The sequence below is a fragment of the Danio aesculapii genome, chromosome 11 (genome assembly GCF_903798145.1).
Source record: "Danio aesculapii chromosome 11, fDanAes4.1, whole genome shotgun sequence".
NCBI classification, from domain to species: Eukaryota; Metazoa; Chordata; class Actinopteri; order Cypriniformes; family Danionidae; genus Danio; species Danio aesculapii.
The window spans coordinates 26,974,539-26,992,485 of NC_079445.1; the positions used below are offsets into that span (position 1 = coordinate 26,974,539).

General features: G+C 34.0%; 1 protein-coding gene across 1 annotated transcript in view; it reads right to left on the minus strand.

Annotated features, from left to right (window-relative positions):
- Window positions 1–764: 764 nt before the first annotated feature.
- efcc1 (EF-hand and coiled-coil domain containing 1) overlaps window positions 765–17,947 on the minus strand; it is a 46,758-nt gene continuing 29,575 nt past the window's right edge. Inside the window, exons 3-8 of the mRNA XM_056468555.1 lie at window positions 15,412–15,560; window positions 12,558–12,693; window positions 10,568–10,733; window positions 5,691–5,849; window positions 4,056–4,125; window positions 765–3,136 (exon numbers count right to left, since the gene is read on the minus strand). Coding sequence (XP_056324530.1) covers window positions 3,000–3,136; window positions 4,056–4,125; window positions 5,691–5,849; window positions 10,568–10,733; window positions 12,558–12,693; window positions 15,412–15,560 — 817 coding nt within the window. The 3' untranslated portion in view covers window positions 765–2,999. The remainder of the gene's footprint in view (window positions 3,137–4,055; window positions 4,126–5,690; window positions 5,850–10,567; window positions 10,734–12,557; window positions 12,694–15,411; window positions 15,561–17,947) is intronic.

A 17,947-nucleotide genomic window follows, 5' to 3' on the forward strand; every position in this document is an offset into this window, starting at 1 on the left:
AATTTTGGGTAAAATATGAGCAAAACAAACCACCGTTATTATGTCTTAAGTTTATTGGACCAAATTGAACCCAAAGTTAAGTTTTGTCCATATTTTACCCAATTTTGGTTAAAATAACCCAGCATTTTTAGTGTTCATTCATTCATTTTCTTTCAGCTTAGTTCCTTTATTCAGCAGGGGTCGCCACAGTGGAATGAACCCCCAACTTATCCAGCATATGTTTTACACAGCGGAGGCCCTTCCAGCTGCAACCCAGTACTAGGAAACACCCATACACTCTCATTCATACAGATTCATTCATTTTCTTTTCGGCTTAGTCCCTTTATTAATCTGGGGTCACCACAGCAGAGTGAACCGCCAACTTATCCAGCGTATACTTTATTCAGCGGATGCCTTTCCAGCTGCAACCCATCACAGGGAAAACATACACACACACTCATTCATTCGCTACGGACAATTTAGCCTACCCAATTCACCCATGCTGCATGTATTTGGACTTTGGGGGAAACCAGAGCACCCGGAGGAAACACGGGAGAACATGCAACCGCCACACAAAAATGCCAACTGGCCCAGCCGAGGCTCGAACCAGCGACCTTTTTGCTGTGAGGCGACAGTGTTAACCACTGAGCTACTGTGTCGCCTTTTTAGACTGTCTATATACCGTAATATTAATTATAATTATTAATTAATTATATTACGTCTTTCGTGTAAACAGGTCTATACAATAATTCCAGATTAAACCAACAGAAGACAAGCTCGGTCTGTTTGTGTGATATGGAGGAAGCTTTATTTTGTCAAGTTATTTTCACATCCATAACTGTAAAGTAATACACACTTTATAGATGCTTTTCCCTTGAACAAGTCTTGATTGTTATTATAAGCTTAACATAGTCTGTACCTGAGTGGTTTTCAACCAGATGTTCCTGTATGTTATGAACACCACTGTATTTTAAAATAAAACTGACCAACAATTTATGACTGCAAAACAGAAAAAACAAAACGTAAGGAAATGTAGATTTAAGGTGAGACACTGCGGGCAAAACACAGATTTTTTTTTTTTCATACACCTTCCAATTTTGAGATTGTGGGCATTTTGGCTTTTGATGGTGTTTTTTTTTTCAGTTTAATGTAATGAAAACATCCAAAATATATTTTTAAACTGTTTATATGTGCTGTGCTTAATTACAAATGTGCACGTGTCTGTTGCTTTATTATGAACGTGCACATGTCTGTTGCCTCGTGACAAACATACATGGAAAGTTTCACAATACACGTTTAACTAACAAAAGCACATTTTACACCTCTTTCATGCCTCTTCAGGGTGGCATTGAATAAATTTGTAATCCGTATATCCTGCATTTTGCATTCTGACAAGCTGTGAATGCTCTATTATAATCCATGGCTTCCTGCTTCACAAAACTGCCCCTTAACTCTTTCAAAATGAGTCCAACATACAAAGTATAATACAACTTAGTTATGCTTAAAAATAAGGAAAATATATAACTGTTGTGTATAATCTTACTAGGAAATGTTGTGGCTAATCAAACACAGCCCGGGGCGTTGATATTTATGATCCCATGTGTATAGCCAGAGTCAGTGTTTTGTTCCAAATGGCCTGTTTTTCACTGGGATTTTACATTCTCAGGATTTACATGAGAATGAGGGAAACAATTAGGCTTGAGGCTGACAGTATGCCATTTTCATGGATTGAACTTTTATTATTCAGCTATGCTTAGGTATATTCAGATTTTCATTCTATGGCACCTTTAATATAATCAGTGGTGGAAAGAGTACTTGCCTAAAATGTAGTGCAAGTAGAGTAAAAGTATCTGTTGTTAATATTACTGAAAGTATGAGTAAAAAGTTACCTTTTTAAAAGTAGTCAAGAGTAGTGAGAATTAAGCTGTAAAAAGCTGATGCATTTACATGTAATGCGTGTAAACGTAACATTCTGTAGTGCATTTAGTTAATACCATTATAAGATGTTAATTTTATGTTAGATTTAGGTCGTGACTTCAGGTGACCAAAATTAAATTTCTAGTCAGCATCTAATGACAACGTTATTTTGGTGTCCAATAACGATGGCAAATGACGTTGATATTTGGTTGATTTATGTTGTGTTGAAATAAGCGACCAAAATACAACATCGAGCAAACATCTTAAACCAACGTCATATTGACGTCAAATAATGACATTTATTCGTCAGGTATGGCAACCGAAATCCAACATCTGATAGACGTCATAGTGGTAACGTCCACACAACGTCAAGCTGTAACATCATTAGACGTTTGTGTTTGTTTAATTTTTGGTTGGACATTGACTTCAGCTTGACATTGGGTTCTGACATCAACTCGATTTTCATTTCCAAACAAAACACAATGTCCCCACGACATTGGGGTACAACGTCAATCTGGCGTCATGTTGACATCTTGTGCTGCTGGGTGTTTAAGGCCATTTCAGTCATCATACAGTAAACAAAATAATAAAGTAATGACTGCTTGTTGAAGGAAAGTAGTGGAGTAAAATTACAGATACTGCACTAAAAATGTACTCAAGGGAAAGTAAAAGCACACTTTTAAAACTACGTATGAAATTACAATTTCGGAGAAAAACACCCCAATTACAGTAATTTGAGTATTTGTAATTGACTTTACACCACTGAACATAATACATCAACTGGGGAAGTATGCTGCTAACTATATATAATTTATTAAAAATTTTTTTTACCTTATTTACCTGCAGTGTCTTACCTTAAATGCTTTAAAAATGAGTAATGTCATGTTTCATTCTAATTGATAACAGGCTAAATGATTTACACAAACTATTTACAGAAATATGTGTCATTATAAATGAAAATGAGCTAAATGATTTACACAACTATACACAGACATATAAACAAAGACAAATGAATGGCTAATTTTGGTCCCATTGCCCAACGTTACTAGTTAGAGAGTGCGTATCATCCATTGACCATCAGATGGCAGCAATGTAAAGGAGATCTAGCAGGAGATGAGCAGCGAGTTGGTGAGTGACTGGTGACTCTGTGATCGCTCTATGGTCTCGCCGTTAGACAGAATTTCACACGCGGTCAGTTCATGACAGAGAGCGTTCAGCACTTCCAAAATATGCGCTTTCCCTGCAGAGAAGACGAAGTTTAGATGTTTTTTTTATTTAAAATATTGTTAATACCATTATAGCGCCACTATGGAAGCCCATTCCTGCCACTGAATGATAAAAATAAATTATTTAATAAAATAAAAATGTATAAAGTCACAATTCCGAGTTATAAAGTCAGAATTCTGACTTTACTGGGAAAATTGGGCTGCGAATCCATACCAGATCACAACAGAGAACTTAAAGAAAGAGTCTTTAACACTCCATTTATGGTTAGTCGCCATAACAGGAAACTCCTTTATAACTCGCAATTCTTACTTAATAACTCGGAATTGCGACTTTATAACTCAGAATTGTGACTTTATAATGCAGAATTCTGACTTTATAACTCGGAATTCTGACTTTATAACTCAGAATTATGACTGTATAACTCAGAATTATGACTTTATAATTTAGAATTCTGACTTAATAATGCAGAATTCTGACTTTATAACTTGGAATTGCGACTTTATAACTCAGAATTCTGACTGTATAACTCGGAATTCTGACTTTATGACTCGGACTTCTGAATTTATAACTCGGAATTGTGACTTTATAATTCGGAATTCTGACTTTATTACTCGGAATTCTGACTTTATAATGCAAAATTCTGACTTTACAATTTGAAATTCTGACTTTATAACTTGGAATTCTGACTTTATACCTCGGAATTATGACTAATTCAGTGGTGGGAATGGGCTTCTATACGCCACTCTGTACAAATAATGCAGATTTTAATTTTTTTACATCATTGTTTAAATTAAAACAGTTTAAAGTGGTGTCTTTAGCAGCCCACTTCATGTCCAATACTTCTGCCTCACTTCATTGCATACCAGGCCTGGTAAACATTGAAGGTTTTATAAGAGCAAAGCTGGCATGTTAAAAGGTTTTGTGTCTCTTACCATGCTGAGGATCACTGCAGGACTCCAGTGTGCTGAGTAAAATCTTTCCTAAAGATCTTCTTGACACGTTCTACAATAATAATAATGATGAAAAAACACAGTAAACATTAATAAATAATAAATAAAAGACAAAACATTCTCACGCCTAATGTTACGTTGAACAACAATTAATTGTACATTTTATGAAGAAAACATGTACTGTTTGCCCATGCAAAAACTAGTTATAAAAGTGTTTTGGTTGTTGGCAGGGTGTTGCTATGTGGTTGTTAAGGTTAATTATGGACTATAAAATGCAGAAAATATAATTCATGATTACAACAAAAACAATCCAATTCATTTATTCAATTTCCTTCAGCTTAGTCCCTGATTTATCAGGGGCCACCACATCGAAATGAACCACCAACTACTCTGGCATATTTTCTACTCCACAACTTAGCACTGGGAAAGTGAATCCAATTTTAGAGCAAAATTTAAGGTTCAAATTAATTAAAACTCCAATAAAAATTAATATAAACGTAAATTACATTTAAAGATAATTCAGTATGCAAGTCAACCAGCCTGTCATATAGTGAAAATATTAACTGCATTTAAAAATATATATATTAAAAGGCAAAAGCACAGAAGTTAAAACTAATTCATTTTGTTTAGGGGAAATTAGTTTGTTACAATAACTGTGAAACCATTAAGAACGTATGAAACGTAACAATTGAAGAACTTTTCTGCCCTATCATAGCTGCAGCAGGCTCAATGATATTAAACAGCACCTAAAAATTGTCCCTAGATAGGTAACTAGTTAGTTAGTTTATTTATATAGCACATTTTTTACAACACAATCAATACAAATTAAATTGTCCTACATCACATACATAACAATCAAACAGGTAAACTGCTCAACATTAAAAAGGCTCAAATGCTAAAGAACAATGATGCCGTTTCAGAAGCTTTTTAAAAACAGATAAAGTCGGAGCGTGTCTAATGATGGTAGAAGCTTGTTCCAGAGTTTTGGGGCGAAAACAGCAAATCCCCGATCCCCACTTCGCTTACACCAGAACCTTGGTACAGAAAGAATAAACTGATCAGAAGACCTTAGTGACCTACCAGGATTATATACATGTGTGATAAGTAAGGTGGTGCCAGACCATTTAAGGATTTATAAAGAACAATTTAACAAGATAAGTAACAGTACTACATAATATCATTGTGCCTGTTGCAGTCATGGTATAGCAGCTAAATTCCTTGATTATTACACCAGAATGAGAGTATAGTTCCTTGTCAAACTGACCCAGAAAGAAGTAAGTTTTCACTTTCTTAGTACACGATGTAACTACAAAATTTCAAGCTTTAAATTGTAAAATGATCAAAACTCTTTTTGGAATTTTTTAAGAAAGACGCTAATGGTCTAATCCAACTCAATGATCTATGCTAAGCTAAGCTAAAAGTGCTCCTGCCAGACCCGGAAATGTGCTGAATGGATTAAAAATGGGAGTTTTAAATGGGAAATGGGAGTCTAGGGGAGTTTTAAAATGAGCTTATGTTAAAAGAAAGTCGAATCTTTATTTAAAATCACAAATAAATCTGAACATTTATTACTTTTACATGGAGGCATTTACAGTTGGATCACTGAATGTGACTGACCAGCTCCCGCAGCTGCTGAAGAAGCTGCAGCACATCCATCAGTTTGTCCTCCACCAGAGACAAACGCACCCGTTCTGTCTCCAGCATCTGCAGCTCCAGGTGAAGCAGCTCCGTCTCCTCAGCCTTCTGCTGCAGCTCCTGCACTAGCGCATCCCTCATCTGCATACACACACACACCAATGACCTTGAGCATATATATGTAAACACCAACGCTCCAAAAACACAATGAATTTAGGAATCTCTGCCAGATGTGGCGATAGCCCATAATTCAGCGGAGGCACATCATTTCTCAGACAGAAATAGTTGAGATATGCTTGTTTTCAGCCTGTCTGACCATATGTCAAAAATCCACATCTGCTGCCTGTGTGCACGTTTAGGCTCGTCCCAAACTGGTTATGCCCAGAGCAATTTTTTTTTCCATGAAAATGTGTGGGGCCCGTTTAAAAAAACTCTAGGAAAGTAGTTCATGTCTGGTGCGTCGCAGCTGATCTGTGTCTAACAGCTCAATGTACATGTAATTGTGTGAGGCCTGGTGGTTTATTCCTGTGGTCATCTTAGACCAAAGAATACTCTGGTTTTTATGCTAGGGTTTGTTTACAATGTGTGTGACACAATTTCATCCTAAGCATGATACACCAGTGCTTATGAAGGCCATGCAGTGTAAAAGTCTTTAAATTCAACATAACAACATTTGATAATACACAAGTGCTTATGGAAGGCCAAATGGGACAAACGTCTTTAAATTAAACATGCAAAATTTGATACACAGGTGCTTATAAAAGGACATACTGGCCAAAAGTCTTTAAATTAAACACGATAAAATTTGATAATACACAAGAGCTTATAAAAGATAATAGAGGCCAAAAGTCTTTTAATTAAACATGCAAACTTTTTTAATACCCAAGAGCTTATGGAAGGCCAAATGGGACAAAAGTCTTTAAATTAAACATGCAAAATCTGATACACAGGTGCCTATTAAAGGACATACTGGCCAAAAGTCTTTAAATTAAACATGACAAAATTTGATAACGTAAAAGTGATTATGTAAGGCAAAAGGAGACAAAAATCTTTATATTAAACACGAAAATGTTTATAATACGCAAAAGCTTATGGAAGGCCACATGGGCTAAAAGTCTTTAAATTAAATGTGACAAAATGTAATAATGCACAAGTGCTTATGGAAGGCAACAGGGGCCAAAAGTCATTAAATTAAACATGAGAACATTTTATGAAACAAAAGAGCTTATGGAAGGCCATATGGGACAAAAGTCTTTAAATTAAAAATGACAAAATTTGAGAATGCAAAAGTGCTTATGGAAGGCAATATGAGCCAAAAGTCTTTAAATTAAACACATTTTATTTCACAAGTGATTCTAATTGATTGATTTAGCCTTTTAAACCTTAAATAAAAGTTGAATAATTTTTCGTTAATTCAGCTCATACTCTCAAAAATCCTTAAGTAGAAATCTGCTGATTTAATAAATATATAAATATTTATTTATTTATTTGTATATTTATTTATTTATTTGAATAATTCTGTGCAGAAAAAGTAAAAAACATCAGAATATTTTTTCTGGCTATTTTGAAGAATTAATCTGCATGCATGCTATTGAATTACCTACTTTAAGGCACCTGTTTTGTTCTGAAACAGAGATTAAAATTCTTACAATGTTGCACTTTGTACTTGTGCGGTTCACTTTCACATGGCAAAGTTTCTAAATGAACCAAAAGAGCTAAAACAAGTCACGTGTGAGTAAACTCTCCTCCCATTGGTCAGAGTTTCACAGTTTATTTCTCAGAGTCCCGCTCAGCTGTCATGCGTCCTTATTTTAATTTTTGATGATGAGCAATAAGACATTATAAGCGAAAAGCTGCGCTTTAATTTTGAATGGTGACACCCACAGACATCATCACCAAGTATGAATCAGAGTTAGACTTAGAGTTAGACTTTCTCATACATAGCCCTTTGCTAGAATTATGCACTTTAGGCTTTACATTATAGAGAGAAATAACTGATAAGCCAAGACTGTAGTTCGGTCAGTTTTCCTAACGCATAAATAGCTCTCGCTAATAGTTCAGCATGCTTTCACTTTCGTATTTGACATAAAACATAATGACATCCCACCCTACTCATAATTGTCTCTTCATATAGCCATATATATATATGCCTATTACATATCCATAATACACTGTGATATAGCCTGGTTCAGATCGTTTTGCTTTCTCATTACAAACGATCCACTCCAGAGTTCGTTTCAATCGGGCCGAGACCACCTCATTCAGGCGGTCTCGGACCGATTTTTTTGGTGCGGATCCGAGCGCGATTGCTGGATTCACATATGCCAAACGAATCGCACTAACTGGGGAATCGCACCAGGTACTGAAACAAAAGTCTAGGTGTGAAAGCACCTTAAAAGAAAGGCAGAGCATTTGACTGTTCATGTACGTTATATTTACATTATCTAAACAAGCAAACAAACAAAAACATTACAAGTGTCTAACATCACCCACAATGCACTGCAATAATGACTATACAACCATGAATTATAGACAAAAAATTCATGGTGGAACTAATGCAGAAGATGCCCCATCCATTTTCCAAAACATGCTAGTCCAATGTGGATACAGTCTAAATCAAACAAGTATAAATGTATTTTAAATGTTTTTAATAGGATTAAACGTGTTACACAAGGTAAATCTTTCATTGCTATTGGGGTTGCTAAGTATCAAATGATTATTAAAATAATTCAATGTCAGTATTCACTCATTCACTTCACAGGTGGACTGTATTAGTCGACTATTGTAGGTAATATAGAAAAAGGGTGCAGGGGGTGATTTTGAACGCAGTCTAGGTATATTTTGTGCTTCAGAAAGGGCTGCTCATATAAACACACGCATGCTGCTGGTGGGAGAGCGAGAGCTGTGGCTTTTCTTTGAAGCCCGTCATTCTCATAACAAGCGCTCGGTGGGCAACTGCCTTGTAATCTAATTTTACACCCCTGCACCCGAAAGCAACCACGAATGTAAAAGTAAAACAGAACAGAAAGTCCTGCTCTGGTGACGTAAGGCATTTTAAAGAGCAGCAGCCAAAGTTTATTTGGATGAACTTGTGCCCCAGAGTATGAAAATGTCTCATTAAGTATTTGAAATCTTTGATATGTATTTCAACTGCTGATTTACTGTGTGTGTGTGTGTGTGTGTTTAGAGTTTAATGTGATTCTCCTCTTCTAGCCTCCAATTCAGATATTAGATGTTATGTTAGATATTTATTAGATACACATTAGTTTCTGTGGCAACTCTTATTCAATTGCGTAGAGTTGCTGAAGTTTGCCCTGCGTTCTTGCAGCTTTTTAAAGAAACTTCTTTGGTGCGTCAATCTTGTCAATGCTATTATTCAAAAAGGTAATGATTCGCATTCATCAAGTAATTGCTTCGTACTGTTTTTCTTTTTACATTCTTCGGGTGATTTAAAGACACAAACGTTTCAGCACAATGCCTTCCTCAGTGTGTGATACAATCCTCTCACTCCACCCTTACTCCACCCAACTCTTCAATTCAATTCAAATATTTAGTTGTTAGGTCAATTAAACACAGCGCAAACACAAATAGAAAAGTGCTTCAAATCCTCACTACACAAGCACAAATAGACTAGAATCTAGAGTAGGCGAACAGAATCTTATAGAATAGAATCGAATAGAGTAGATTAGAAAGTAGACGAGTAGACGGATAGAATCTTGGGCTGTGGACAATGTGAAACATGTATTGTTCTCTGATGAGTCAAGCTTCACTGTCTTTCCCACATCTGGGAGAGTTACGGTGTGGAGAAGCCCCAAAGAAGCGTATCACCCAGATTATTGCATGCCCAGAGTGAAGCATGAGGGTGGATCAGTGATGGTTTGTGCTGCAATATCATGGCATTCCCTAAGCCCAATACTTGCACTAGATGGGCGCGTCTCTGCCAAGTACTGCTGATCTATTCTGGAGGAGCATGTGCACCTGATGGTTCAAACATTGTATCCTCAATGTGGTGCCATGTATCAGGATGATAATGCACCAATACACACAGCAAGACTGATGACAGAGTAGTTTGATAAACATGAAAGTTCAACATCACCATAATATGCACAGTCACCATATTATCGAGCCACTTTGGGGTGTTTTTGAGGAGCGAGTCAGGAAAGGTTTTTCTCCACCAGCATCACATAGTGACCTGGCCACTATCCTGCAAAATAAATGGCTCAAAATCCCTCTGGCCACTGTGCAGGAGGTGTATCTGTCATGCCCAAGACGAACTGATGTTGTATTGGCCACAAAAGAAGGCCCTACAACATACTAATGAATTATTGTGGTCTAAAACTAGGCGTTTCAGTTTACTTTAGTAGAAACTGCATAAAAGTTTATAAATTGACTTGAGCATTTTCAAGTGTTTTAGATCTCTCTTTTAAATTTATATTTTTAAAGAATGCTTTACAATAATATATTTGTGTAAAAACATTATAATATTTTATATATATATATATATATATATATATATATATATATATATATATATATATATATACTAATCTAGCAAAAAAAAAAAAAAAAATTAAGATCAATTTTAATAAACAGAAAAAAAATTAAGAAAAATGAAGAAAAAAATATATAAAAAATATAAAATGTCGTTAAAATTGTGTAATTTGTAATTTTATTGTTGTAATAAGTCCAAAATTTAAATGCAAATGTAATCTATTTCTTTTTTTTAGGTAACCAAACTTTTATTTTAATGACTATAACTGTTTTAGTCATTGACTAAAACATATATATGCATTTTTAAAACGGGATGTACTCATTTATACTGAGCACTGTATATATGGTTGAATGCGGTGCAGTCATACCTGGTCTGTGTCCATCTCTGCTCTCCTGGCCTGACTCTCCTTCAGCTCCAGTTGTTTGTTGAGTCTTGTGACCTTCTCCAACAGCTCCAACACTGCCGTCTGGCTCTCCTCTGTGCGAGAATCTCCAAAATGAGACAACAGCTTCTTCACTGCCTTCTCATCACACCTGAGAGCACACAAAACACATCAAGAGCCAAGAGTATGTCAAGAGTATTTTCCATCAAGTGAATAGAAATCACTATTAATTTGTCAGAATGTTTTCTGAAAGCCATTTATTTATTCTTAGATTTCATTTCACTCCAAAGTTAATTATGAACTCAGGGGGATCCTGAATCAATTACTGTCTATGGATACTTTATAGTATAAAAATGAAAAGTATGAATGTGATTTAGAGGTACCAGATCTGTCATGTGTCCATTGGATGCGCATTTCAAAAACCTAGCTAAAATATTAGGTGATGTGGATACGTTTCGCACCACTGTTCTTTGAATACTTTGAATTCAGACTCGCCTCATGTACAGTACTTTCACATATTATTATCCACCTTTTCCCACCTTTTTAAAATTAGGGAATATATTTCCCGGTTGGGGAATGTCCATTTAAAAGAACTGAATGAAATCACATTAAATGATGAGATTAATAAGGAGTGAGAGAGATACTGTAGGTTTGGCTTTGTGCTTTATTTTTATTCATCAAAATAATGTCATCAATGATATGATAATGTGACATTATAGTCGTATCACAAGCATATCTGTAGCTCTCATGATACTTCAAAAACACAGGAAAAAAAATTTCATAGCAAAGGAAATATAAGCCATATAAATAGGTTAAAAATAATAAATAAAACAAGAAATAAATTTTACGTGGCTCACATCTAAAAAAATGGTCACTAATGCAAATCCAGCCCTTATAATAGTGGGACTGCACCATTATCATAATGGACTGAGAGGTCAACCCACACACAAATACGTTCCAACAATCATACATGAATAATAAACTATCTGTTTCTGCTTGTTTTTAACATTCACTAGCGTGCACTCTAAAAATTAGGAGCTGTCATCCTCTCATGTACATACACTGCAAAAAAAGAGAGTTTTTGTCTTGTTTCTAGTCCAAATATCTAAAAATTCTTAATTCAAGAAGCATTTTCTAGACAAGCCAAAACGATTGTCTTGTTTTAAGATATAATATGCCAAAATTAAGTGAGTTTTTCCTTAAAACAAGCTAATCAATCTGCCAATGGGGTAAGCAAAATAATCTTATTTTTCGTTTTGACATCAGATTATTTTGCTTGTTTTAAGGAAAATTTTGCTAATTTTTTGGCATATTATGTCTTAAAACAAGACAATATTTTTTGCTGGTCAAGAAAATTCTTCTTTCTTTAATACTCTTTCAATATCTGGACTAGAAACAAGATAAAAAATCTAAGAAAAGCTTATTTTTTTTGTGGTGTAGAAGAGAGGACAACGGTGAACAAAAGAAAAGAACAAAAATACACAATTAGAAAGGGAAGGAAAAAGTAAATAAATAAAGCAAACACGTCAAAAACACATACATAAACATCTGCTTATCGAATAAACATTTACATCCTGTAAATAAACATTAAATCAAATGATAAATTATGATAAACAAGCATTAAATAATATGGATGTGTGGCCTACAGTATTTCCTCACAGTAACTAAAGCTCTTTTGAGTTCACTATGTTTTGATCCTTCAGATTGATTTCTCGTAGAGTACAGCAATATTCAATACAAGTCCGTAATATTGTTGCGGAAAGACTTGTTTCGAGGTTTTGGAATTATTCATCAACTACATATTTAGCCTTACAGATATTTGACAATTTTAATGGAAGTTACAAATATATTTCACGAAAAGCATTACGAGGCATAGGAAAAGGTGGATAGGAGAGAATTATAAGATTTAGGATACATCAATTTAGTGATATGGTATTAAATAGGTGTGTATTTTTATGTGGGGTTATGGGAGTACCTGTCTCCACAGCAGGACAGTCTGGTGAGGATTCTCTTGACCTCATCCACCTGTCTCTGCTGTTCTCCTGTCCATCTCTCCTCCTCTTCATCGGACGCCGCTTGACCCTCCACTGAACGAAACAGCTGCTCCTCCACTACACACACATACACACACATTAAATATCTTATTATTATATATATTCTATATATAATCTCTTATATTTATTTGTAAAATTTCTCTTGTATAAATTGGAATTACACGTATGTACATAAATGTTAAAATGTATTAGATATAATTATATACACTGGAAAAAAGATTTCATTCATCTGATTAAAAGAAATTAGGGTAATGGTTCACATCTAAATTTTATCACTTGACCCAGTGGAAAATAAATAATTGTCCATAAACAATATTCTCCATGAGAACAATTTTATATAGCCTGGTACAAAGCATATTTGTCTTGTTGTTTAAATTCTCTTTTTGATCTAAACAAGAAGATATAGCTTTAATCAAAACAACAATTCTCATAAATGTCCTATTTTAACCTTTTTATTCTCAGCTCAGAACATACCACTACACTCTCAAATAAAGGTACATGAGCTGTCATTGGGGTGGTACCTTTTCAAAAGGTACCCATTTGGACTTGAAGGGTCCATATTGGTACATCAAAAGTATATATTAGTACCTAAAAAGTTTAAGGGGAACACTTTTGTACTTTTTAAGAACTAATATGTACCCTTGAGGTATTAATATGGACCTTTTTTGTATCCTATGAAAAGGTACCATCCCAGCGACAGCTCACGTACCTTTATTTCTGAGAGTGTAGCATGCTTCCTTTACAAACTACCCTCGTTGATGGTAATGAACAATATTTTATAAATAAATGAAATATTGGGCTCAATCAAAGAAGCCAACGCAAACATAAACACACATAAAGTTTATAACATATATTTTAACTATTATAACACAAACTCTAAACCATTTCCAATGATGCATCTGGCTATAGTGCTGTGGGCCAGGTCATTGCAATATTGAGTTTCTGTTTAATACGCATGTACTGGCCTGTGTGAGTAACCTTAAAATTGTACATTGGTCAAAACAAATATTTCTTAGTCAAGCTCTTAATCAAAAGCATTTATATTTAACTATGCTTTGAACTTAAAATATATTAAATAAAAATAAAACAAATAATATTCAACTGAAATGAAAGATACATTGTAATTGGATGAAGTACTGCTTGAATTTTTTTCAGTGTACAGTTGAAGTCAAAATTGCTCGCCCTTCTGAAAAATTTATTTTAAAAATCCAAATTGTAGCTTAATGGAGATATTTTTTTCAACACATTTTTTACTACCTAATTTCTAATTACTCATTCATATCGTCTTTGCCATAGTGAGAGAACATAATATTTTTCTACTTATTTTACAAGACACTAGTATTCGGCTTAAAGTGCCATTTAAAACTTAACTAGGTTACTACGTACTACTAGTCAAGTTAGTATAATTAGGCTAGTTATTGGTTAACAGTGGTTTGTTCTGTAGACAATAAAAATTATATATTTCTAAATGAGGCTAATAATATTGACAATATTACTTACAAAAGTTAAAAAAAACTCTATTTCCTAGCTATATTTCCAAGCAATATTTTAATATATGGTTATATATAAGCACATTATAAAATTATAGTTAAGATATTTGAACATATATGGACATATTTGTAATTCCAATGGTAGAAAAAAAATATATCTAAGCAGTCATTTTTGCATTATTTCTAAATATATGCATATATGACATACACTACCTGACAAAAGTCTCTATCCGTGTTTTAGAAACAACAAACAATAACTTTTAGTTGATCATTTGGTATCTGAAGTGGCTTATATGAAAGGCAAAGGCCTCTAGATTATGCTTATTTTACCAAAATAAAATATGATCATGTCTTGATTTTTAATTATTTAATTAAGACAGTAAGGTCTGACTTTGCTTAGACAAAAGTCTTGTCATTTAACTGAAACAATGTACAGTATAGAATATAAAGTCATGGTGCAGTGGAAAAAGAACTAGTATTGTGTATGACTCTTATGAGCTTGGAGGACTGCATCCATAAATCTCTGCAGTGACTCAAATAACTTATTAATAAAGTCATCTGGAATGGCAAAGAAAGCGTTCTTACAGGACTTCCAGAGCTCATCAAGATTCTTTGGATTCATCTTCAATGCCTCCTCCTTCATCTTACCCCAGACAGGCTCAATAATGTTCATTTCTGGTGACTGGGCTGGCCAACCCTGGAGCACCTTGTTCCTTCTTTGGTTTCAAGAACTTTGATGCGGAGGCTGATGTACGAGAGGGAGCACTATCCTGCTGAAGAATTTGCCCTCTCCTGTGGTTTGTAGTGTAATGGGCAGCTGAAATGTGTTGATACCTCAGGCTGTTGATGTTGCCATCTACTTTGCAGATCTTTCCAAACCATGATTTTTTTCCTTCACCAAACTTGACTGATTTCTAGGTGATTCTTGGGTCTATGTGGGTTCCAATAGGTCTTCTGCAGTATTTGTGATGATTGGGATGCAGTTGCACAGATGATTCATCTGAAAAATCTACCTTCTGCCACTTTTCCAAATGATCAACAAGAAGTCAAGTTATTATTTGTTGCTCTTACAACTGGGATCGATGACAAGACTTATGTCAGGCAGCATATTTTAAATATGTGAAATCAAATTCCATATGTAACATTTTAACGGGGGTAGACATAAATATGCATATATGTAGTATATAATATTGACTTATAATGAAAAAAAGAAAATTGCAAGTTGGAATTATTTCCAAACTGCACATCAACAAAAATGCTTGTGTAATGTCAATATTTGTCTTACTGGTGTCAGACACAGTCTCTGCACGTCCTGTGGGTGAGTGTCGATCCTGCTCTGTGTCCAGGCAACAGCGGGACACCGTCTGACTGGCCCCATTATACCGTCTGTCTGGTTTGTGGATGAATGCTACTGATGTTTTAGACACTTCAGATCTGTGAAGAGTAAAATACAGCAAGTGAAATAACAGGTCAGACATTGGAAATGGAAGTTCTGGTTTTAGGACAATTTTGTGATGCAAAACTAGCAAGAAACAACATGTAAATGTGAATTTGTTTCCAGTGTTGGGGAAAGATACTTTAGAAAGTACTTTAGAAAATAATGCATTACAATATTGAGTTACTCACCAAAAAAGTAACTAGTTGCGTTACTTAGTTACTTTTTATGATAAGTAATGGGTTACGTTACTTTTAAATTTACTTTAGCATTACTTTTTATGCCCTGGCTGAGGCTTGATCTCTTTCAGTACTTGCAAGGGGTTGCTTCTTCTTCTTTTTTTTAAAAACAGAGGAGCTCTGCAATTAACAACACACTGTATAACCTCCATTTACCTTTAAAAAAACATAAACAATTAATGTAGGATCTTCTGAGAACTTCGAGACCCCAGAGTTATACATGCCGTATATACAGATTCATTTTAAAGTTATTAATTAAGTTTAAAGCAAAGTGTTTGCTACTTTTGTACTTGCTGTATTAAAAAGTAAAATCACTGTCCATTCAGATAATCCTCTTTTCTTTTTCTTCCATGTGTTCAAAATAATATTTATTTCCATCGCAGAAATGTAAGGCTCTGCTATTTTCCTTTCTGTCTGTTCCTGCATTCTCTCTGTGTGTGCAGGATTCAACGTGACTACAGGCATTTTAATTTAGCAATTCAGTTTTTAAAAAGTAAATTAACTAAACTAAAAGGTAACTCACATTACATTTTTAAAGTAACTCAATTATTATACTTAATTTTGAATGCATTATATACTCCTACTTACATAATGTTATCACGTAACTTGCGTTACTTGTATTGCGTTACCCCCAACACTGTCTGTTTCAATAAATCTATTGTATTGCATATTGTCTCCATATTTTATTTGATCATTGTAATTAGATCCTGCAAAGATAAAAATGATTCTGTGAAGAAGTAAATATTCTAGAACAAACAAATAATTAAATAAATAAATAAATATAAATACAATACATTTTCTATATAAGCTTTTTAGTTCTGGCACAAATAAAAATATAAAGATAAATTCTCTAAAAATGAAACCTTGAACTTATATGGATATTTTACTTGAAATTGTTCATGTTTTACAATGATTCAATATCCAAGTATTAAAATTGAAGGCACAGTTCACCCAAAAATTAAAATTGTCATCATTTACTCACGCTTCACTTGTTCCAAATCTGTTTAAAGTTATTTTATAGAATGTTGGAAACCTGTATGCATTGACTTCCATAGTATTTGTTTTTCCTATCATCAATGTCATTGATTACAGCTTTACAACATTTTTCAAAACCTTTTTTTTATGTTTAAAACAACAACAACAACTAAAAGACACAGGTTTGGAACAAGTCATGCATGCGTAAATGATGGGCTTTCATTTAGGGTGAACAACCCCCTTACATAAAATCTTCTTAACCGTATGATACTGGATCTACAACAATGGAACATTTAGCATTCTTTGCTGTTTTCCAGTTGTATTTACATTGTTTTTATCATCGTTTTTGTTGTTAGGTGTAATTTTTCCCTGTTTTATGACATCTGGACTTCATTTGCTACTCAAAAAAAAACTAATTCACACAGAAAAAGCATAGATTGTTACTGTCATTGTGTGTAGTGTTCCAAGTATTCAGGTCTCTGTGGTCAGTTTATGTGCCTCACGTTAAAAGATTAAAACAAGAATCTCTCAGTGAAGTATACTTTAAAAAAAAATCATGAATCAATCATGAAAGTAACAACTAGTCAACAATGTTTATTGTTAACTTTCATGTTGGTATTCATTTTTACCTGTTGGACAGTTAAGGTAAAGTTACCTGTTGGATGTTTCTTGCTTAAAAATAAATGTAAAAAATGGCATTGTGTGTTTGAAATTACAGCTGCATTTTCTAATATTTACGGGTTTTTTCAGATTAACAATAGGACTAATTTCGCTTGTGAAACTCAAAATGGAACAGCTAATTTAATATAATAATAATTTCTATCAAAATGTATGAGATAGATTATTAAGTATTTAAAGTTGGAAAAAATTAAAAGAATTACAGTAATTGCTATTAAAATGTATGGGCTGGGTAACTCCATATTTAAAGTTTGGAAAAATTAAAACATTTAAGTTACTTGCTATTAAAATGCATGAGCTGGGTAACTCCATATTTAAAGTTGAGAGAAATTAAAACATTTAAGTTACTTGCTATTAAAATGCATGAGCTGGGTAACTCCATATTTAAAGTTGAGAGAAATTAAAACATTTAAGTTAATTGCTATTAAAATGTATGAGCTGGTTAAACTGCATATTTTAAGTTGGGAGAAAGTACCTTGGATGAGTTCAGCAAA